The sequence below is a fragment of the Sparus aurata genome, chromosome 1, assembly GCF_900880675.1.
Source record: "Sparus aurata chromosome 1, fSpaAur1.1, whole genome shotgun sequence".
Classification (NCBI taxonomy): Eukaryota; Metazoa; Chordata; class Actinopteri; order Spariformes; family Sparidae; genus Sparus; species Sparus aurata.
Window position 1 is genome coordinate 27,591,921 of NC_044187.1, and position 23,514 is coordinate 27,615,434.

Here is a 23,514-nt window from a genome sequence, read left to right on the forward strand (position 1 = left end):
CAGAGTCGTATCAGGAGGATGTGGAATGACACTGTTCGCAGACAGACTGAATCGTCTTTCATAGCTGCGGACGTGAACAACACCCCGACTCTTAACAGAGGTAAGGATTACTGCCTTTTCTTCTCTTTTAAAGCTCAGCCTTTCACTGTTCACAAGGATGCTACCTTTATTTTTCGTCCTCTCGCTCTCCATCTTCAGCTGCTTTGGGGAACCATTTCCTCACTAATCCAGTTTTGCAGACTCATGCTGGAGCCTCTCCTTATGACACAATGCTGGCCCAGGGATACAATCAACCCTTCACCTCCACAGGTATATTTTACTACAACTTTCCCTTGATGCATCTGTGTTTCTACACAGCTATCTGACTCTCTCACTTTGTTTGTTTCTTCTATTGTCCTTTATTCATGTGTCGTCACAGTACTTTGCAAAACCCTTATGCCACATTGAAAACTGTCTTTGTAAAGTAACTTACATATGTAGTAACTATTCAGAAGGAAAGGTTGGTGACTTAAAGGTCTGATATTGTAGAAGGCGATATTTTACTTTAGGTGCTATATAAATACTGTGACGGTGTCAAAATGCTCACTCCATGGAGACATGCACACAGCCCATATTCACAAGCTGCACCTTCAAACAATCCGTTAAGACTTCTGTAAGGTTGTGATGTCACAGCTATATTGTCAACGCCCCCAGCACAGAATGGACAGTATGAGAAAATACATTATTTTTTGAACATTAAAGCATGTAAACATTTTCTAATAGACACACTGAGATTGATAATGGGTATAATATGGGACCTTCAAAGGTGCAATATGTACGAATTGGCCACCTGTCAAATACGGGGCAGCACATCACCAAAGAAACCACCAACTGCCAGCAACCTTCCACATCCGCAGGGCCCGGTCACCTCTGGTTACAAGTTAAGATTTTGAAACCATTAGTGAGGTCCTGCAAGAAAATTCCAAGCAGCAATCAGCCTCACAAGGAGTTGGCCAATCACAGATACAGGCAGGAACCATTCAAGGCTTCAAACTATATACCTGTATACCTGTGATGAGATCATCTTGGCCAATAATATCAGGTGGTTGATTTTGTTCGGGCTCTACTGCCTGAATTTCTCCTTTGTGGCCTAAGACTTCTGCTCAGTACAGTTTGTTATGTTATGTCTATGTTCAGAATGAATATTTATGATTTAGAGCTCTTAAAATTAGTATTTTTTGTTACCTTAATACCAGTGTCGTGTTCTGTGTTTAAGTTTTTAACCTTGAATCGTTGTCTTTTAAATGTTTTTTGACACTCTCCTTCTCTGTCTCTCTGTCTTAACGTGGACCAGTAGGAACCTTCAGAAACAAGCAGAGTATGAGCTCCTTTATTGTGCTCTCTCAAATCATTGAGCGCCACTTCCTCTTACACTGCCCTTCAGTTCGTAGACTATCTGTGCAACATTTGCACAAAGTTATTATTCATAGACCATGAAGACATAACATACATGACATCTCCTTCAACAAAATCATACTTTTCATCAAAGAAATTTGTAAACATCTAAATAACTTTAGTAAAGCCACGCCCTAAGTACGCACATGTATCCTGAACTCTGCTCATTCATTCATATATTCACTCATGGAAATCTCTTTGTGTAAATCTTTTATCCCTCTTTGATAATTGGTATCTTCCTGTTCCTTCCAACAGAGGGTGGTGTGTCCCAGAGCCAGGAGTCCTGTGGACTGGACAGTGTGTGTCTCAATGGAGGCTACACCCCCAACACCTTCACCCTGCACGGTCTTGGAACCACACCGGGCTCCAGAGCTGGAGTGGTGGGCAGCACCGACCTTCTGAGGGAGGGAGGAGTTGGGATGGGAGGGGATGACATCTCCCCGGCACTCCTCACCCCCCACGGGGCCACGGATCTGGGCGGCGGTGCTGGTATGCGTCGTAACCTGTCTGATGCTGCAGCGCTGGAGAAGATGATCATCTCTGAGCTGGTGCAGAGCAACCTGAGGCCCTCAGTCCCCATGCCAGTTCCTCCTGAACGCTACGGAAGCCTGGCGAGGCCTCACCACCACGACAGGGCAGCTCTCACCCACACTGCCACTTTAACCCGACACGCACAGCCAACCCAAGAGGGCTGGGCTGCCACCATGCAGCCGAACACACGCCCAAACGCACAAGAGGGCTGGCCGCATACAAGACATCACACGCAAGACGCTGAGACACATTCCGCAGCACGTGGACAGGACCAGGCCACGACGCCGCGCTTACAAGATGGCTGGTCACACACGCGTGTTTCTGGAGAGTCTGAGTCCCGTGAGCTCCTTAAAGACGGGGACAGGGTGATGCAAGGCACTCTGGGTCGCCGTGGGCTCCAAGACAGGCAGCAAGCGCGTCCTCCTGATGTTCAGGCAAGGCCCTACTCCACCCTCAGCCGCACCCCTGGCACTCTGTCCCGCCACCGTAACACAGTGGAGTCGAGCGGAGGGACGGACAGAGACAGAGAGAGGGACAGGGAGCGAGAAAGGGATCGGTACCGAGACAGGCCCCTCCCGCCTCCTCCTCCCCCTCCCCCACAGGAGTCAGAGCCCCTGTACAAGGCCCTGGAGGAGCCGCTGCTGATGAAACAGAGGGAGGCAGGCGTAGAGACATGGAGGGGCGGCCAGGACAGAGAGAAGGACGAGACGTTTCTCTTGAAAAGAGAGGGGGTGATAGACGAGTGGAGGGGAGGAACCGAGAGAGTGAGGGACGAGTCTTTTACCTCTCAGAAGAGAGATGGAGAGATTGACGAATGGAGGGGTGGAATAGAGAGAGGGAGGGAGGACACTCATCTGCTGGAGAAGAGAGGAGGACGGATGGAGGTGTGGCGGGGAGGCGCAGACACAGAGCAGGAAGAGACTTTTATAACGCAGAAGAAAGATTTTGCGATTGAAGGGTGGAGAAGCGGGCTGGAGAGAGAGAAGGACGAATCCTTGTTTTTAAAGGACAGAGATGGATGGAGGGCAGGGATCGACCGAGAGAACGACAAACAGAAGGACAGAGTGCTGGATGTGTGGAGAGGAGGGATGGATGTAGACAGGGAGGAGCCTTTCCTCTTTGACAGCAAAGATGGAGGTCTTGATGCGAGGAAAAGAGGATCTCTTCGTTACCGCGCCGAACGTGAGGATTCTGACAGCTTTGCTCTGCCTTTGACCCCTGACCTTGACCTCGACCCTGACTCCTCACCTATCTATGCCCGAGATTCAAACCCCTCCCCGCTCTACCCCGGAGACCGCCACTCGCCGCCACTCAGCATCTTCCCCCGGAGCTCTCCCCCGACGAATATATTCGCTCCTCGAGACACCAACTCGCCTCCAAACAATCTCTACTCCCGCCACTCCCCCCAGGTGTACAGCCGAAGCAGCTCCCCTCCTCGCTTCTACACCCGCACCTCCCCTCCGACCCTCTCGTACCCTGACAGCAGCCCTGAAGGTCCAGAAGAGGTCAGCCCCACCGGCCAGCCCCAACGACCCGCTCTGGAACTTCCCTACAGCCTGGGGCGACCCCCGCTGGGTCCTCGGCCCAATCACCTGCAGACCTTCTATCAGCCGCCACCGCTGGCATCCAATGGAGAGGCAGTGTACACAGCAGAGCCCGCCTCTGAGGGAGAGGACGGACAGATGCAGCGGGTGACGAGCCTGTGACTAGGGCGGTGGTGATCGGGGCATAGAAACCAGGCAGGAGGAAGAAGATGGTGTTAACAACAAATAGGATGATCAAACTGATGGTAATGGTGATGATGATGATGATGATGATGATGATGATGATGATGATGATGATGACGATGACACTGTCGAGGATAGTGACAATGGATGGTGAAGGCAACGATGATGACAGTGACGGCTCCTTCCTGCTTCTATCTCCCGATCACCACGAGACTTCCCCCTTTTCATGTTTTGTTACTTTTCTATGACTGTGATCCATTTATAACTCTTCCTCCTCCTCTCCCTCTCCCACCTTCTCTCTCTTCCCCTGAAACCCTGATGTGTCTTCCCATCTCATCGGTGCTTATCCTTATTTGCCCATCGTCCATAAGTTTCTATTGGTTCATCGGCTGGGTGTTTTTCCCTCCCTGTAGCAAGCAAACAGTGTGTCAAAGAAGCACTTGTGTGTTGCCAAAAAATCCTTTCAAAGAACATGTGCATGACTTTATAGTGGCTTTACAAGGCTACATACTGTAGGAGGAAAGTGCTGAAGTGTGTGTGTGTGTGTGTGTGAGCGAGTCTGGGTGCGAGTGTGTGTGTAGCTTGATGAGCATGCGTGTATGCCAGGATGCGTGCGTGTGTGTGTGTATGTGTGAGTGTGTGCCTGTATATACATCATTCTTGTATAATTAATGTATCACAGTGAAGCATTTTATCAGTATCAACTGGGGGGCCTCTTACACACATTCCCTCTGACTGATTTTGAACTCTTGACCAATCCCATTTTCACATCAAGACCAAACCTCCGCCCCTCCGCCCTCCTCCACCTGCCACTAACTGTTGGTGATGGAACTCATAGCGACAGAACTCTTGACTCCAGAGCCAGAGATCATATGAAACCTCAGAACTTTTCTGCAACCCCCCTGAGATCCTTGTACATATCGACCTCGAGTGTTCCGATTCTGTCTTGTATTGCTATTGAAGTTCAAGTAAACATGTGAAATAAATGTTCCCGTCTTTCTCTCTGTGTGGATGTAGGGGCAGTGAGAGGGTTTTCGGGAGAGGGAGGAAGATATATGCAGAGGAAGTGGAGAGACTGATGAGGTGTATACTGAAGAGAAAAAACTCAAAGTCAAATAAAAAGATCCAAAAATATTGGTTGAATTTAACTAAGTACATTTACACAATTACGCACGTGTAGTTTCGCTGAGTTCTTCCATTTCCAACATTGTTCTTGTACGGGAAATATTGTACTTTTTACCAGCAACTGAAGTTGATAGTTATATACAGATTACGGTTTTACACACTAATCATCAATCATGATTTAATCAGCTACAACACTGACATGATTCTTACATGTCTATGCATCATTGCTAATGCTCAAATATATTGGTTATAGTTATATAACTCTGACAGAAGCCATTCAGCTTCATAATAAGTACTTTTACCTCTAATTAAGTACATTTTGTGGACAAACCTGTAAATACTCGCAATACCTTAAGTTTACTATAACTTAAAGTAGAAGACAGCATTAAAGGTGCACTGCATAGTTTTTGGAAAGAAATTATAATCAGAAAAGAAAGATCTTCATTGAATGCCTAAACAAACTAAATAAACTCATGACTGGTTAAAGGACAACACAGTTTCATACTGTTTTACCACCCTAGCTTCAAACAGTGTTCTGGAACCTTATTTTTCCTCTGAGAACAGCTTGTTTATTCAGTTATGGAAGAAAATAAATATTTCTGAGTTTACATTATTATTATTATTATTATCATATTAGGGAGGGATGGGGAAGGTCTCTTTTTTCACATCATGTTACAATCTGGTCATATAGAGCCAATATAAAAGTGATTAATAAATTAAAATTGCTGCAATTTGTTTTAGTGAGCCTCTTAAATGCAAGTTTAAAAAAAAAAAAACATTTTGGAACATGAAGTTCAAAAATGCCCAATAAACATAAAAAAATTGTTCTCTTCTTAAAATGTGTATGAAGTGTTGATATTTTTACAAGAAAGAGACAATAAGTTTTTTTTAAAAAGTCACATTTTCTTTAATCATCTGTGTGCTCTTGGACTGGTAAGTAGTCTAGAAACATAGATTAGCATTATGAAAAAAAACTATTAGTGGCTGATCCTTCAAGGATTACATCTATTGTGTAAACATTGTCATAGTCATTCTCTTGTTAATTAACTACGTACACAACACACTTGCACATAGAAGGACGGACTCATCCTACTACATCTAAATGCTACAACACATTAGGAAAAATGATCTGCTCTCTCGCTATTTGTGCTTTCCTTCCAACACCATTACATTCACTGGGTTTATGTAAAAAACAAAGACAAAAGAGCTACAAGATATATTACATACTTGCATAACATATATTACATCCTACTTACCAAATCATCACAAAGTGGTAATTAATAATACTCACATGGAAATCAACAAGTGCTTTTACGGAAGCGTATTGCATTCACTTGAAAAAAAAAAAAAAACTCTGGTTTTTCTGAGTAATTTATTTTTTGCTTTGTTTTTTTGAATAATTTTTTTTCGGTTTTTCTGACAATTTTTTTTCCCTGTTTTTCTGACTAATTATTTTCCCTTTTTTCTGTTTTTCTGAGTAATTTTTTTTCTGAATCATCTTTGAACTCCCGCGAGAACCTCTATCCTGCAAGTGACGCCCATGGGCCTATAGTGACTCCTGCCCGCACATTCATGCAAACATTGCTATGTCTAGCAGATCTGAATGGGCTTTCCTTCTGAACAACCTCAAAGTCCTTAGGTGCCTGCGTAGAGTCCACAAACTAATGGTAATACCATCGATATGACTTAAAGACAGGACTATCTCCCAGTGTCTTAAACCCAGCTCAAAGTAAATCTTGATTAAACTAAACAAGTCGGTCATGATTGTTTCCATCGAGCTCTCAATAAAGGAATGAATATGGCTATTGTTTCAAATGCTCTCTAAACTCAGAAAAAGAATTATTCAGAAAATCAGAAAAAAATTACTCTGAAAAACCAACCATAAAAATAAATTACTCTGAAAAACAGAAGAAAAAAAATTATTCCGAAAAACCCACCAAAAAATAAATTACTCAGAAAAACTGAAATAATTACTCAGAAAAACTAACCAAAAAAAAAATTATTCAAGTGAATGCAATATGCTTCCGTATGCTTTAACAGGATCGTTCACGTTGTACAAAAGCTGTATATATTTACAGGTGATGTGTAGTGTGGTAGTGGTTGCGTTCAGGATTCAGTCGTCTCATCTCACAGGTAAGAATACGCAAGCGAAGCGAAGGTCAGTCACAAGGACAGCGGCTCCGGTGCTGAGGCTGATCAGCAGCCAGCCAGGCCGTCGGGTTCGTTTTCAGGACCCTCCCTCTTAATATCTCTCTGTTAATATGTTTTCTTCTTTGAGCCACATACAGGGTCTCACAAGCTCCGCTCTCCCTCTCTCTCTTTCTCTCGTTCTCTCTCACACTCTGTCTGAATTCTGAGGTATGTGGTTCGACTTCACAGGAAATGGTCTCACATTCTTCAAATCTTCTGTCTACCCAAAACCAGGCTACAGGCAGGGGTTGGTGAGGGTGAGGTTTAGCAGACAGTGTGGTGGGGTGACAAGGGGCTCTCCAGGGTCTCGGTCGGAGACAGATCCGAACTCGAGCTTTTAAACATGGACGAGATGTGGAAGGCCTGGGAAAAAAAGCACACACACACACGTTCAATTGTAAAATTTCAACAGCAATGAGGTGTGGACGCACAAAAAAAACAAGCAGGCGATGTAAACTCACCACCCAGTAGGCAGTGAGGGCTCCTTGTATGTAGCCTGTCAGCACGTCGGATGGGTGGTGCCTGTAGTCTGAGATGCGGGTCAGGCCCGTGTAGACGGCCAGCAGAACCAGGAAGAACTGCAGTGCCGGCCTCAACAGCCGAGCCCCATGCCACGTCAACCTCGCCTGCAGGTAAAACTACGTGACGGAAATGAACATGTTGTTAATCAGTGCAAAGAACCACGTGAGCATCACCTGCTATTATAAAAAACGACTGAGATTGCAGTTCACTTTATTCAACGTGAAGGGAAACAATCCTCAGACTGGTAGAATTTAACATAGACTCCCTCAAAGAATAGCTGAGATCCTAATTTAGATTTCACCATACTATATTACTTACTTTCTCTGTCCGAACTCCATAAAGAAACAGGTATGTACACCTACATGCAAATGGAAAGTCGGAGGAAGTTTTGAAGTCCATAAACTTGACTTGTTGACTTGCTAACACTCTTAGCTTAGCAACTACAGTGAAGGTTTCGACTTTGAAAGGGTGTAAATAATGTCTTTTCAAACAATTTTACCATCCCTGGGTTCCTGGAGACTTGCATGGAGCTATTTTGTGTTTTGTTTTGGTTGCGTATTTCTCCATTTTGAAACAAGTCCTTGTGTACTTCCGCTGTTCTAAGAATGCTGCAATGCTGTTCTGATGTGAAGCTCCAGAAATGTTTGATAGATGGCACAACTTCATCCAGCTTTCCATCCACAAGAGGTTTAAGTAGATGATGACTTAATTCGCTTTTTTAGGTGAACTGTTCCTTTTACACTATTTAAAAAAAAAAAAAAAGATCGTTATTGACGATATTTTTTTTAATGCCTAAACAAAGAGAACAAAATGACTGAACAAACAAACTGACCTTAAAGGACAACACGGTTTCATACTGTTTAACTTTGTTTATATGTGGCGGACCCTGCCACCTCTCCACCTTCAAACAGTTTTCAAGGGTCCTTATTTTCCTCTTAGAACAGCTTGTCTATTCTAGTATGGAAAAAAATTTATCATGTAAATGTACCTCATTAGTATTGTAAATAATACATTTCTGCTCAAAAACTACATACAGCCCCTTTTATCATCACATGGTGGATCTTGAGTCTCTTTTAAACAGAAGCGCTGTCACTCATTCACTGCAGCAGGTTTGGTAATTATTTAAACACAGACTTTTATCTGGAAATTAAAACGTGAATACAGACAGAGAATATCCTCCAGGTTCATGAGACACAGCGCATCAGATACGGCAAGGTGCTCAGCGCACTTAATGGACAAAGATCGCATGATGTGGTGAAAACAAAGACAAACACTCTTGTTGGCGCTTTAAATCTGCCCTTTTTACTCACGCTAAATATAATGCAGCAGCATTGTAATAAAAAGTTGGAGAAGTGGTCAGATAAGAGCACATAGACAAGATGGCACTCGGAATTAATATGCTGCTTGTACGTATGCGGGCCCTGGCATGGACGCACACAAGCTGCCATAAACACGTATAAATGCCGGCACACAAACACACTCGTACACACACAATGGAGGAGAGCAGTGAGGCGGTGAGGCGAGGTCACACTCCTCCCACAGCAGAACAAAGCTGTCTCTGTTTGTCCCATTTCTCCTTTCAGCCCTTCTCTTTCTCCCTCTCCTCTTTCATTCTCTCGCTTTTCTGCTGCTAACTGGACTCATGATGGCTCCCCATTTCATTCACGCACTTGCTGCATTTTGTGGAGATGTGGTAATTGGAAATTGGAGAGACAGTAAATTCTGTTTGCCAATGTTTGAGTGTGTGTGTGTGTGTGTGTGTGTGAGAGAGAGAGAGGTAAGATGAGTGAACGAGAATGCGATGGCTAGATAGACAGAAAATACTCACTGCTAAATACAGCATTGTGTACATCGCGAAGGAAGCGTGGCCAGAGTAGAATGACTTCCTAAAAAAAATTGGGAAGTATTTAGTATTAACAGAACAAAAGCCATACACATGACACGTAATGCATAAACACACACACGCACCTGGCCTCCTCCTCCAACCTGTGGTCAGGCTGGCGGCAGTTCACTGTCGCGACGTAGGTGCCAGGTGTGCAGTTGAGCGATGCGTAGGTGACACCGCACACATTCAGGAAGTGCGGTCGCAGACGCCCGACGCTCAGCTTGGCCATGTTGGTCAGCGATTGGCCGACGCAGCAGCCGAACAGGAAGCAGCCCAGCTCCTTGTACAGACAAGACACGTACAGGTTCCTGACAAAGGCCTTGGAGCTGACGCCTCTGAAACGTACCCGGTAACACTCCCCGAGGGCGATCTGGAGATAGTCGGACACGTCACGTGACTCCACATGGTATAAACTGAACAATGGACCGACTTCTAAGACAGAGATGATAAGGACATTGAGTACTCATTGAGTACTCACAGTGAGGCCGGTGATGATGATGCCACCAGCGATGAGCAGTTCATCTGATATGGCCTCCTGGTGCAGATAAGGATAGGTGATGCTGGGGTCCCCGCACATGAAGCCCCTTCTGTAAGGACTCACTGCCTTCAGCTCACATGCAAAGAAAGGAATGGAGGCTGCACAGGAGGAGGAGAGGGGATATTTGATATCAAAAACAATCCCCAGTGGGAGTATAGATTCGTCTTTGTGATTAGAAAACTGGACATGACGCGTGAGAGGAGAAAAGAGGATCAGAACTAGAGGAATCACAAACCTGAAACATCAATGTTGAAAGCTCTGAGTACCTGACAGTCAGTGTCAGCCATTTATACATGTTTAGGAGGGCTGGTCATCATTCTTTGAGCCACCTTAAACCCTGTGACTCTACACCAAAACCAGATAAATTTTCTACACAGTGCTTTTTTTGCCATGGCTCAACAGCTATCAGCTGCAATGTCATGAAACTTCCTTCTGACTTTGGCGACTCCCTTACTTCTCATCAAACGCCTCCATAAGGTTGACAAATTGTGTTTTCACTGAGGCCCTGTCCATATGTACATGGGCATTTCTTAAAAACAAAGCTTTGTCTATATTTTTTTTTGTACCTTTCGTACACACATAAACAACATTTCAAGTCACTGAAAACAGTTCTTTTGAAAAACCCCATCCAGGGTGGAGATAATCAGAAACGCGGTTTTCGTCTGGATGGGCAGAAAGAAGAGATTGTAGGAAACGATGACGCAAACACACACGTTTATCAGTGTTTGTAGCATCAGTCGCAAATGTGTTGGTATTATGATCGAGATTTTGATTTAGAATTTTGATTTATATTTTTTTCTAAACTAATGCCAGTCCCATCACTAATTAGCAACATTGATTTGGTGACAAAGGAGTCACTAGGAGCAGTGTAATCATTCAGCTCAAAGCACCGAAATGTCAAATTACAGAGCTGCCCACTCGGCTGTAGTCTATTTCAAACGGAATGTCCAGTTTGTAGGATTTAGTGGCATCTAGCTGTGAGATTTCAGACCGCAACCAACTGAATACCCCTCACCTCACCTCAGCCTCATACTCCACAGGGTAAGTCTGCATTTTGTTCATGACTGCTGGAGCCAGTCATGGGTTTTCTAGACAATGCTTGTGGATCCTACAAGCTGCGCCACAGATTATTTCAGCAGCGTCTTAGATGCGGCTGTCCACTCTGCTCCGTGGAGAATACCATCGACAGCAGCTGCAATAAGCTTCGCAGAGCAGATCGAGCCGGACAGAAAGTCAGACAACTAAAAGGCAGAGTACATCCGGCCAATTTTCAAAATTAGACACCCTGTCCAGACTTGGGATCAGATGCACAGAGAAGTCCGAAATATTAGCGATAAAGACACTGAAAACCGTCAAATATGAAACAATTTAACTACATGGTGTAAAAAATAGTGGCTGATGAAAGGCTCACTCTCGAGCTTATGTCTGTTCTCGACTTCTGTAGAAACATGGCGTTGCAACATGGCGGACTCTAAGAGTTGTGTAAGAACTAGCTTTAAGAATAATCTTAAAGATATGGACACAATTTAGTCAGTTCTCCGAAGAGCATCGATGTTCAAACCTAAGCACCAGCCCTTGACTCTCAGGCATAGAGTGTCTCCTTAATCGCAGATGAGAGTAATAACTTCGACAGAGATAGTAGAGGGTCGAGGATATTAGAAACTGAGATATGGAGTATGTCAGCGGAGACTGGGGAAAGGAGAAAAGGTCAAATGAGGAACAGTTTCACAGGAAAACAAGGGTGGGAACCCTGAACTTTTCTCTGGAGAACCCGACGAGTTCAACAACCATTAGGAATGTGAGGGTCAGGAAATAGAAGAGTCAAGCAGGCCGAGCTCAACATAGACCCAGTTTGTACTGCGCATGTGTACGTTTGTGTGTGTGTGTGTGTGTGTGTGTGTGTGTGTTTCTGTTGATGAGGAGAGAAAGGAGGGTTGTTTGTGACTTCAGTTCAACTCTTCCCTACAAAACAAAGAGCAAATGCCCAGCAGACCAGAGCCAGAACCAGCCTCACACTGTCTCTGTTTGTCTCTGGGTATCCTTACCTCTCTCTCTCTCTCTCTCTCTCTCTCTCTCTCTCTCTCTCTCTCTCTCTCTCTCTCTCTTATGTGTGAGTACAGGCATGAGAGAGAGAGAGAGAGAGAGAGAGAGAGAGAGAGACTTGTAGCATGGCTCCCTCCCTCCCTGCACATGTCCAATCTGTTGTTAATACAGACTACCTCTCCTTCCAGCTTTTTCCAATTAGCCAACATTACATAAGGGGCCACATATAGGGACCATGTGAGGGATGGTCAACAGTTACAGTCATGCGCACACAAGCGCACACGCATGCATGCATTCACACATGTACGCACGCACACACGCAGTGGATCGTGCATTTATTTATTTATACCAAATACAATTCCCCGCGGCCCGGCTCTACCCTGAGAACTGGAGGTTGTCATGGAAACTGTAGAATTCCCTGGGCAATGCACAAGCCAGCTGGCACGGATCGCTCGGGAGCGCGCACGAGAGGGAAGAAAAAAAAAAAAAAAAAGAGCCAGTGAGAGACATTTCGCTGGAGAGAGAACTTTACTTCTGTTTTATTTTTTCCTATGAAGCTGTTGTCGATTTGCTGCTCTTATCCTGCACAGCCACACGCCTGAACGCAGCAACTACACTGTCTTTGTTGACTAAATAAAAATGAGATGGGAACAAAGCGGAACAGAGCTCAGCAGGGCTGATGTGAAGTGATTCACCTGTAGTCCTCAAAGCTAAAAAAAAAAATAAACGTATGAAATAAATGTGCCACTAATGACTGCTTTGGTTGCTGAGTCTTTAATCACATTTTTGTTTAAAGGGGTACTGTGTAGTTTTGGGGTAAGAATTCAAACTCAGGGTTTTAATATTTACAATATTAATGAGGTAATAATACAAACTCCGAAGTATTTATCTTTTCCATAACTGAATAAACAAGCTGTTCTCAGTTTGAAGCTAGAAAGATGACAGGGTCCGCCACACATAAACAAAGTAATACAGTGTGGAATTAAATTGTGTTGTCTTTTAACATGAGTTTGTTTATTCAGTTTATTCAACCATGATAATTAACACAATGTGTTTAGTGTTTTCAGTCAATGAAGATCTTTCTCTTCTGATTAATGTTGTCCCGAAAACTACATACTGCAACTTTAATTATTTGCTCCACAAAATGTAAGCAGGTAGTAAAAATCACAATCATGAAACTGTGTCTGATTGCTTTTTAAAGTTTTTTAGAACTAAATATCTATATTTATTATCACGCAAGAGACCGTACAGCTCTAAATACTCACATCTGGGACACTGGAACCAGAAAGTTTTTTGGTATGTTCGTTTGAAAAATGACCTGAATGCTTCATTGATTTCTCCGAATCCACTAATCGATCATTCATATTAATGGTTTCAAGTGCATACAGAAATATCAGTAAAAAAAATACATAATGTGTAAAATTAAATCAGTGTTCATGTTTTAAAAAGCTCCTCAGCACGTCAGTGTTTACTATATTTTCTGTACTGGGTTGGATCTGCCCCTCTTTGACACCGACTTCACCATAAACATTCACATACAGTTTGTTGTAATCAGTGAAATTTCACAGGATCTTTTTATAGATCAACAGCGCTAACAAGTGAAATAAGACACGTGAAGAGTGTTTCTGTGTATTTACCGAGGAAGAGGCAGAGGAGGTCTAAGCCGACCAGGAGTTTTCTTTTGGATAAAGCCGGTCCAGTTATCTCTATGAGTTTCTTCCCGCTTCCGTGCTCCATCCCCATCCCTGCTGTCTTGCTGTCCGTCAGTTTGAGCTGGAGGTCGGCGCTGGAGATGGCCACGCCGGCGCTCTGCGGCCCGAATTTGTCCAACATGACGACTGGCTGCGGGTGAAAAGTGTGAAAGTTGTGGGCATCAGAAAGTTGGGTGCGCCCTTGAACTACTCATGTGCAGAGCTGCAGGGACTGACAGTGAATCCACAAGTTGTCACAGTTTTTAACACGCTGCCCGCGGCACGCGCTGCTTGGCTGTCAGAGGAAATTGTCTTTTTTTACGCATTTTTAATGTCATCACATCGTCTGCAGGGCTCGCCCCGACTCGTAGCGGGGCACCCGTCACCTTGAAGAAATGCACCACGGTGGAGCGGAAAAACTCCAGACTGGTTGCGAAACACCCAGTGAGGAATACGATCTCTCTCTCTCTCTCTCTCTCTCTCTCTCTCTCTCTCTCTCTCTCTCTCTGTCTCTGTCCATAACATCTCTATGGGGTGGAGGCAGAGGCTTCCAATTCCTGCGAGTTGTAATTCCGCTGAGGAACACATGCATCACATGTGTGTCACGGTGACGCTGGTTGATGGAGGCAACACAGCCCATTTCTCCGTCACAGTGATTCACCTTCACCTTCATTCTTCTTTGAATAGCTAAATACGCGAAATCCCATCTTTACCAAGGAACAGCTATTGTATTAAAAAAAAAAAGAAAGAACAAAAGATAATATTAAAAAGAACTCATGGATCAGACATGCAGTCATTTAACAGGATACAAAATATTGCAACATAGATCTGCATACTCATGTCTGTTCTTATTACCTTCACTCAGCAGCATGGCACATAACTGTTGCTTCTTCATACTGGTTAGCACCTGGTGTCAAAAATATTATTATTATTATTATTATTATTATTATTATTATTGGTATCATTTCTATCATAACAGATATTAAAGCTAGTCGTTATAAAAGTCGTTCAGAGCCTCTAAAGCCAGCAAGATTGTGAAGTACAATTAGTCAAAGTGATATTTCACTTTTCTGCATATTTTAAATTGTTCTTATCAATGGCTTATATCTGATCTGACTTGTCCAGGGAGTACCCTGTCCTCGCCCTGAGACAAGGCTGGGATTGGCTCCAGCAGCAACACCCCGCGACCCCATTGAAAGGGATAAGCGGTTACGGACAATGACATGACATGACATATCTGATCTGCAAAGATTTAGTACATAATTTATCAACCATTGAGGCAGCATTATGTAGAAATCAGTATTTTGTGCGATTTGGCGCCCCCCACAGTTTCTCAGTTCAACACCACTGTTGTAAATACAAACCTCAGGTCTGTGACAGTTTGTCAGGTGTAATGTAGGTCCTGACCACAAACAAAACTCATTACATTATAACAATGTCATGTGTTGAAAACGTGTATGTTGTAGTAAACATGTCTGTAATGCTGTTATCCTACGCTCTCACTGAAGTTACATAGTGCAGAAACAAGTGAGAGACAGAGACACCCTTCACCCTGTTACATGACACTGATATTTAAGGTTAAATTTTTTTTACATTTTTTCAAACCAAGCAGCCAAAATAATGAGAGGAGCTGTGAAGGAAATAGGGCTGATAGATGTATGGAGAGCCCTTAATCCAAAAGACAGAGACTACACCTTCTTTTCAAAAATATTCAAGGCTAGATTATTTTTTTATGTTTAAGAACCACATATCAATGGTTGCAGAATGCCATATAAAGGAAATTACATTGTCTGATCATGCTTTGATATTTTTAAAATTAAACTTTGACTTAGAGAAAGGTCAGAAGACATGGAGATTAAACAACTCCCTGCTACAGATAGATGATTTCAAGACTAAAATAAAATTAGCCCTCAAAAGTTATTTAGAGATTAATGATACAGGGGAAGTGGACCCACTTATATTGTGGGAGGGAATGAAAGTTGTTTTGAGAGGGGAAATTATATCATTTGCTTCATACAAGAAGAAAGAAAGGGAGAAAAGAACAAAGGAATTAGAACAATCGATTAAGACATTAGAATTTAAGCATTAGGAGACAGGTTGTAGCTCCGATTTGCAATCTTTAAATAAACTTAGAAATGAACTGGATAGACTATTAACTACGGAAGCAGAGAAAGCTCTGGTTTTTACAAAACAGAAATATTTTGATAGCGGGGCAAAAGCAATGAAAAATTTGGCCTATAAATTAAAAAAACAACAGGAAAAATCAAATATAGTAGCAATTAAAAATCAAACTAGGGAAGTAATGGCTAAATGAATTTGCTAAATATTATGAACAATTGTATAGTTTAGACAATAATTTGACTCAGCAAAATGGAGTTAAAGAATATCTATCTGGAATAAACTTAACGCAATTAGAACAAAATGCAAATTTGACATCAGCAATTACCCCAGAGGAGATCATGGTGGTGATAAAAAAGTTAAAGAATGGCAAATGCCCAGGCAGTGATGGTTTTACAGGTGAATTTTATAAAGAATTTAGCAAAGAATTATTGTCGGTTTTGGAAAGAGCCTTCAATTGGGCATTAAATCATGGTCAGTGGGCAAATACATGGCGCAACTCCATAGTTACAGTCATACATAAAGAAGGGAAAGACCCTACAAGTTGTGGATCCTATAGACCAATAACTCTATTAAATGTGGATCAGAAGCTGCTAAGCAGCATTATAGCAAATAGATTATCAAAGATTATCCCACTTATTATAGACCCTCACCAAACTGGTTTTATTCCATATAGATATTTATCAGATAACGTAAGACGAACATTGAATATAATAGATTTCTCAAAGAAAATGAACATCCAAACGTTGATTCTGACCCTAGATGCCGAAAAGGCCTTTGACAGGGTGTCATGGCCTTTAATATTTGAAACTTGTAGCAAATTTGGTTTTCATGACACCTTTATCAAATGGCTCCATGCTATGTATAGTAGTTTAAAAGCACAGATCAGAGTAAATGGGACTCTCTCGGACAGTTTCGAATTACAACGGGGAACAAGACAGGGAGATCCCCTATCTCCTCTGATCTTTGCAATTTAACCTCAGAGGGGTAACCTCAGACTGTATGAGATAAGATGGGCCAAGTGGTCAACCTACTACAATTAATTTGATTTTAAGGTGGTTGTCATAGTTGTGATTATCCTATTTGTTTGTTGTAGTTCTTTTCTTTTTATTATTATTTTTATTATTATTATTAATATTATTATTATTTTTTTTATTTATTTATTTTTTTCTCTTTCTTTTAAAAAAAATGTTATTTATTCATTTATTTATTACATGTTTGTTTATGTTGCTGTTGCTGTTATGTGTTTTTTTCCCCTTCCATGTGTATGATGTTGTTACTGTTATGTTGTCTATGTTGTTGTTATGCGATCTTTTTTCATGTGTACATGCAAATGTACAAACACATGGTGACTTTAAAAATAAAGTGATAAAAAAAAAAGTTACATAATGTTGCTTTAAAGGAATAGTCCGACATTTTGGGGAAGTTCACTTTTCCACTCTCGTACCAAGGGTTAGATGAGAAGATCAATACTCCTCCCATGCTTTCACTGTAAATATGAAGCCACGGACAGCAGCCAGTTAGCCTAGCTTAGCACAACGACTGGAAGCAGGGGGAAACAGCAAGCCTGCTTTCGTTACATACTTTGTGTGTGTGTGTGTGTGTGTGTGTGTGTTTAATTGGGTCACAGAAACGACAGGTAAAGACTATGAGCTGGACTATTTTTCTGCTGGATGCTTGGAAACTTCACTGCAATTGTGTCCAGCATAGAAATAACAGATTAATTACAAGTTGTATGCTATTGCTATATCCTTGCTGTGTTTGCTCGTTGACTAATTTTTTTAGACTTTGGTATGAACTTTTTCCCAGTTTTGGGGAATGTACACAAGCTAACTAACTGTAATATGACCCTGTCAGACAATCCTATCTGTTCCGTTATTTTCCTTATTGCACTGCTTTCATTTAGCTTCTTTCCTTGTTTCATTTCTTTTCTTTGGGAGGGCTTTGTAGGCAGTAACAGATCAAGATAATATTGTTTTGATGTTCTCATAAAAGGTGCACTATTTACTTAAGAAAAATACATTTTAATCAGAAGAAAAAGGTATTCATTGACTGGTGATGTTTATTCCTAAACAAGTTAAATAAACAATTTTCATTTTCATGACTGAATAAACTGAATAACAAAGGACAACACAATTTCATATTGTTTTACTTTGTTTATATGTGGCGGACCCTGCCACCTTTCTAGCTTCAAACAGTGTTCTAGGGGCCTTATTTTCCACTGAGAACAGCTTGTTTATTCACTCATGGAAATATATAGTTCCGAGTTTATACTATAACCTCACTAAGATTGTAGATATTAAACATTCCAAGTTTGAATTTCTCCTCCAAAATGACACAATGCCCCTTTAACAATGCAGGTAATGAGAAACAATAGTTTCCTTGAAGTAAAAGAAAAATGCTATGTCATATTCTCCTTTCTCTCCCTGAGAAGTATATAAGAAATTAATGAGTTTATGGAAAGGCTTTGTAATTTAACTCTATAGTAAGAGTGAGTAGGTTTTTTATGAAACTGCAGAGACAGCTGGGTTTTCAGGACAGATGGGTTCTCTGCTGTAGGGGGCAGCAAAAGCACTGCCAGGGGGTGAGGTTTCATTTGTCTCCTCTAAGACGGTCAGCAGGTTTTGTTTCTGTACGTAGAGGAACATAGGAAGAGAGCGTAAGAGAGAGCGTGCACTCGAGAGAGAGAGTGAGATTGGGGGTGGGGGGGTGGAGTGGATACTTTTCTGAATGTGAAGTGAAAACAGAGACAGTGACTTCCCTGTGAGAAAACCCAGCACATCACGATGGATGTTGTTGTTTTTGTCAAAAACACCCATACGTAATCCTGACCACAGAAAATCCAACAATAGATTTGAGAACTCTGTGCGGTGCTCAATAATGTTTTGCCTCACAAATGCAGTGATTGGCCGTTCAACGATGACATCACCCCTTAAGAACCTGTTCATGAGATTTCATCACTGACAGTAAGAATAATTGGTTTCAATTGTGAAGCGATTTTCCTCCACATGACACATTACATCGCTCGCTGAGTAACGCTGCTTGTCACTTCCTGTGATGAAAGGCGGAAAGCATAAGCCTGGGAGAACTTGTGATTTCTCCTACTGAAAGGCTACACCAGCAGGACCAATACATACATTCATAAGAGTAACCTCAATAGGCAAACTTAAACACAGTTATAACACACACACACACACACAGGTAATTGTAAAGACTCCCCAAACACCCCTACACTCAGGATTTAACACATTTTTTTTCCCGGCAATTATAACCTTTCTTTGACAAATTTGGGAACTTTTGAGGGATTTATATGTGTGGGTGTGCGTGTGTCTGATGGTGCTCATGTAGCTTAAGTGTGGTTGGTTTCATTAGGGAACAGAAGACTTGGGTTTTTGGCCTGCAGGAGCATATGACCTTCTATGAACTGTATCTCAGTTATGTTATATTTCAGTTTTACAACTTCCCCAACAGTCCCCACATTTTTTCCCCATCATACCACCCAGTCCTTTCTCCCTTGTCACTCTTCATGATATGTGGATGACCGAAGCTCTTTTGTTTTTCTAACTTTTTTCAAATTCTTCTTATGCCTTCAAAAAGGATCCAAGCTGAATTATAAGTCATATTTTAAGAGATAATGGAAAGTGCAATAGCACCAGCTAGCTCTTCCACATCCCACCTTTAGTGGCTCTATGCCCCCCAGGGTGGTGCCCCCTGAGTCTGAGAGTCACTGTATTATGTTATATAGGAACACTTCAAGGGGAACTCAGAATTGTTATATTCATAATATTAATGAAATAGTAAAACAAACTCTAAATATAAAATATAATATTTACTTTTCTATAACTGAACAAACAATAAACAATAAAACTGTTCTCAGAGGGAAATAAGGTCCCCAGAACACTGTTTGAAGCTATAAAGGTGGCGGGGTCTGCCAAATATAAACATAGTATAACAGTATGACTGTGTGTTGTCCTTTAAGGTCAATTTGTTTATTAAGTCACAATTTATTTAGTTTGTCTAGGCATAAAAATCAGTCAGTGAAGATCTTTGTCTTCCGATTTAAATTTCTTCCCCAAAACTAGATAGTGCACCTTCAGTGTAGTGGAAGAACTCTAAATATATTCACGTCATGTATATTGTAATATCACACAATGTCTCACTGTGCTTTGTAGACCTGAGACAGCAAAGGATCCTGACCTGGGCCAAACTGCTCAAAATGTACCCTTTTGTATGGACTTTAGTCACCAAAGAAGTATTCAGATAAATTAGGTGAACTGAAAGCTGTGATGTGGTAAATGCACTGTACTTCTAGCACTATACAATGTCAGTGCCAGTACCTCCAGGCACTTAAGCAGAGTACATGAATCAGTGTACTTTCCTTGTTTTGATATTGGGCTGATTTTCAAAAATCCCTCATTACTAATTGCAGGTGATTCAGATCACCTGTGCGCAGGTGGGGTGACTGACTCCTGATTGAGGAGTGGAAGCAGCTTGGAATCCCCTTAAAATCCAAGCTCCTATACACCTTCAGTTTGACATTTTATATCTCTGGGGCTTGTAGGAGGCATTTGTTATTCATTGTCCAAGTAGCGGACACTGAGCATTCCCCCCTATTTTTTCATGTTTTTGTTTATATTTTTATGTAGGTTGGGCTGGCAATTTACTGCCAGTGCCGTCACATGCTTGAAAGACTAAAATATAAATGTTGATAATTAACTTTGTAACATTTCTCATTTTTAGTTTACATGCAGCATTTACAACGAGCATTACTATTTAGCAAGGACAAAAAGAATATACATGTGACACATTTACACAAGCACAAATATAGTATACTTAATACATTTCTAAAAAATAAACAAAAAAGAGGACATAGACTTTCTAAAAAAAACCCTCTCCATCATCACTTATGACCCACTAAGTGTGTGTGGTGTCGTCTGTATCTGAGACCCTGCCCCATCTGCATTTTCTTATTTCATTAGTATTTTGCTATGTTCTGGATGTTTTTGTGTGTCGGCCTTTGGGCAGTGGGTGTGTAACCCTCAGGTAATAACAGTGCAAGGTTCACACTCCATAAAAACGTAGCATCCAGGTTACATCGCTATCTCATCCCTGTCTTCAACTGTGTTCTGTGTCTGTTTGACTAAGGGTGGGGGTGAGCTACACACACAAACACACACACACGCAGGGTAAAGAGGCAGATGAAGAACAGGGTGAGGTGTGCAGTGCAGCTGCATTCAAAATCAAAACCTGAAGAGTTGTCAGAGCTGTGAGCCTGTTTATTTGTGCTTTCATACGTAACTGCTGTATAAACAACTAAAGAAGCTGGGGAGGGGTGGTCAACTTTGAATGATGTGTTTTCCAACAGCAACTCCTGCATAAAGAATTCTTTTAATTTGTTTATCATTCTGCATTCCGTAAAAATTCGACATGGTCACGGTCCTTCAAGGCAGATGGCTTTTCAGGATTGATGCTTCATTTTTGCTGCATGCTTTGTTTATTTGCACATTAAACAATTACATTCACCCTTTATTTGATAGTTAACATTCATCACTAATAATAACTACTTCCCAAAGACTTAAACAAAACCATAATAACATTTCCTTGTGCAAGGGTGGGGAGGGGCATTTGAACTTCATAGTTATTGCTATTTTGCTCCAAATTGTTGTAACTAAATGTTTTATGGGATCTACTTAAAACTTGCCAGTTTATTTTGTTTGAACACCGTAACAAAATAGGTTTACCGGCCTGAGGATCAAAGTTAAGTTAAGCTTATTGTATGGAAGTATCTTGTGTCAGGTTTTCATAAAAACAAACGTATGGAACATTTATTTATGGGCTAAGTGATCTAATGTATAAGGTATTTTGGGGAACATTATTTTTCCAGGGTCTTTTAGTGCCATTTTAAAAGACAATTGAATATGTTATATACTGGGAGAGGACTTTTGCAATTTCAAGAGCCACTGACTAAACTACAGAAAAGAATGTTGCAATTAATACAAGTTGCTCAATGATTTCCCGCTTTAGAGCAGCATTTGTTCCTGAAAGCAATGTATATACCGTACATTTACAACAGGCTATGCAACAATGGCAAAGATGGGGAAACTGAATAAATCTTGCAAACATGAACAATCTACAGACACTGCTGTTTTCACATCATATTACATAATCATGCAGTAAACAGATGACCCTGTCGGGCTTTCGATCACGGGGAGGGATGCTGTTTTCTGGGGGAAAGTTCACTGAAGTTTCATTCAGGACAACTTTTTTTTATACAAATTGCCAGAGACAGTAACTACAACAACACAATAGTGGAAGGTGACGAAGACACAATGAGTTAAAGTTTCCTTCTCAAAGTTGCATCACACATAATAGCATTCAACTGCAGGAGCTATCTAGCTCTCTGCCGGGGACAGATGCTGTTTTTCGGGCAGAAGTGTGATGAAGAGTCAGTAGGACAGACAGTATGACAGACAGGAGGACAGACACTTACTTAGAACAGACAGAGAAAAAGTGATAGGGGAGCGGAGTGCCTATGACAGAGACAAGACTATTACAAGACACTGTATCGTTAGAATGCTGTTATTAAGGTAGAAAAAGGGTAAGGTAAAAAAAAAAGTTGCATAATGTTGCAACTAAATGACAGCTGATTAGTGTATTTGCTGATGTTACTAGTGTAAGACTCACTATATTTAGCTTCCTCAGTAGCCCAATTAACTGTTAGCCTAAACATAGCTCTAACAGTCACAGTCAGTGACAGTCACTTCCAGTCTTTCGCCTATCTTTAAATAACAACGCACTTCCCTTTCTGTAACAACCACAAACATTCCCGTGTCAGTTCCATCTTTGCAAACTGTGCGGATCTTATCAGCTGATTGTTTTGAGCAGCAGTGAGCATTTGAGAGCAATTACCATAAACTCTCCTGTGGGAGGTCAGGGCTGTATGGACCAGGAGGGAAAGCCCTTGTCAGTAGTTACACCCATTGTACTGTAACACTGCTGAGCAATTCATGACTTACTGTCTCTCACAGCAAAACTCACTAAGCATGCTCTCCTGGAACAAACTTTTAGACTCAAGATGCATTGATTTATCTTTGCATTTCCATCTTAAATCTTATCTCACTTCTTATCTCAAACTCTCTCACACTTTAATTTCCTCATATAACGCTGACTGCGCAGACCCAAAACTGATTAACAAGACAAAACAGTACAAAGACGCGCTGTGCACCAGACACCATGAGATAAGATGACAATCATTCACATACTTCAACCATGACTGCCTATACCCTCACGATGACTTCCACAGAAGCTGTTCAGCCAGGTGAGCATCAGTGAAGTCCAACACTGATGTTGTGTTCTTAGACTCTTGCCATGAACCTGGAGGTATCTATAACCTAGAATATCAATGAATGCTGAATTATCAAGAATTCTCTTGACTGGTATGGACAATCTGATAACACCGTGTTGGGGTTGTTGCGGGAACATCAGAATTAATTAGTTAACGTTGCTCAAGGACCACACCTGCAGCTGACCAATTACATTTTTATTTCATGTGCAAGGTCACAGCATTGCAGTCAGGAAGGAGCCCAGAAAAATAAGCACATGGAGAGGTTAGCTTTTCTAACATGTGGTGAACATGTGCGTATTTGAACACAAACCAAGATCTTTTCCTAACCCAAACCCCTTAAATGATCAGCTTTTGGTCAAGCTCTG

The 23,514-nt window shown here is 41.7% G+C and overlaps 2 protein-coding genes across 4 annotated transcripts in view; one reads left to right on the forward strand and one right to left on the reverse strand.

The window, feature by feature from the left end:
- The window catches only part of LOC115581773 (adhesion G protein-coupled receptor L1), a 34,585-nt gene extending 29,889 nt beyond the window's left edge, over positions 1–4,696 (forward strand). For 2 of the 3 annotated variants that reach the window (XM_030417150.1, XM_030417159.1), the window contains 4 exons: positions 4–100; positions 199–309; positions 1,334–1,357; positions 1,690–4,696. In XM_030417150.1, the coding sequence (XP_030273010.1) occupies positions 4–100; positions 199–309; positions 1,334–1,357; positions 1,690–3,671 (2,214 nt within the window). In that variant the 3' untranslated portion in view covers positions 3,672–4,696. The remainder of the gene's footprint in view (positions 1–3; positions 101–198; positions 310–1,333; positions 1,358–1,689) is intronic. The other variant, XM_030417169.1, reaches the window with a different exon arrangement.
- Positions 4,697–5,699: 1,003 nt separating this feature from the next.
- On the reverse strand, positions 5,700–14,209 carry LOC115592503 (phospholipid phosphatase 3-like). Its single transcript, XM_030435339.1, has 6 exons — positions 13,633–14,209; positions 9,893–10,050; positions 9,498–9,784; positions 9,358–9,415; positions 7,469–7,645; positions 5,700–7,370 (listed from the first exon to the last, which is right to left on the reverse strand). Exons 1-6 carry the CDS (start codon positions 13,826–13,828, stop codon positions 7,272–7,274), a joined length of 975 nt encoding a protein of 324 aa, XP_030291199.1. The 5' UTR covers positions 13,829–14,209; the 3' UTR covers positions 5,700–7,271.
- Positions 14,210–23,514: the final 9,305 nt, after the last annotated feature.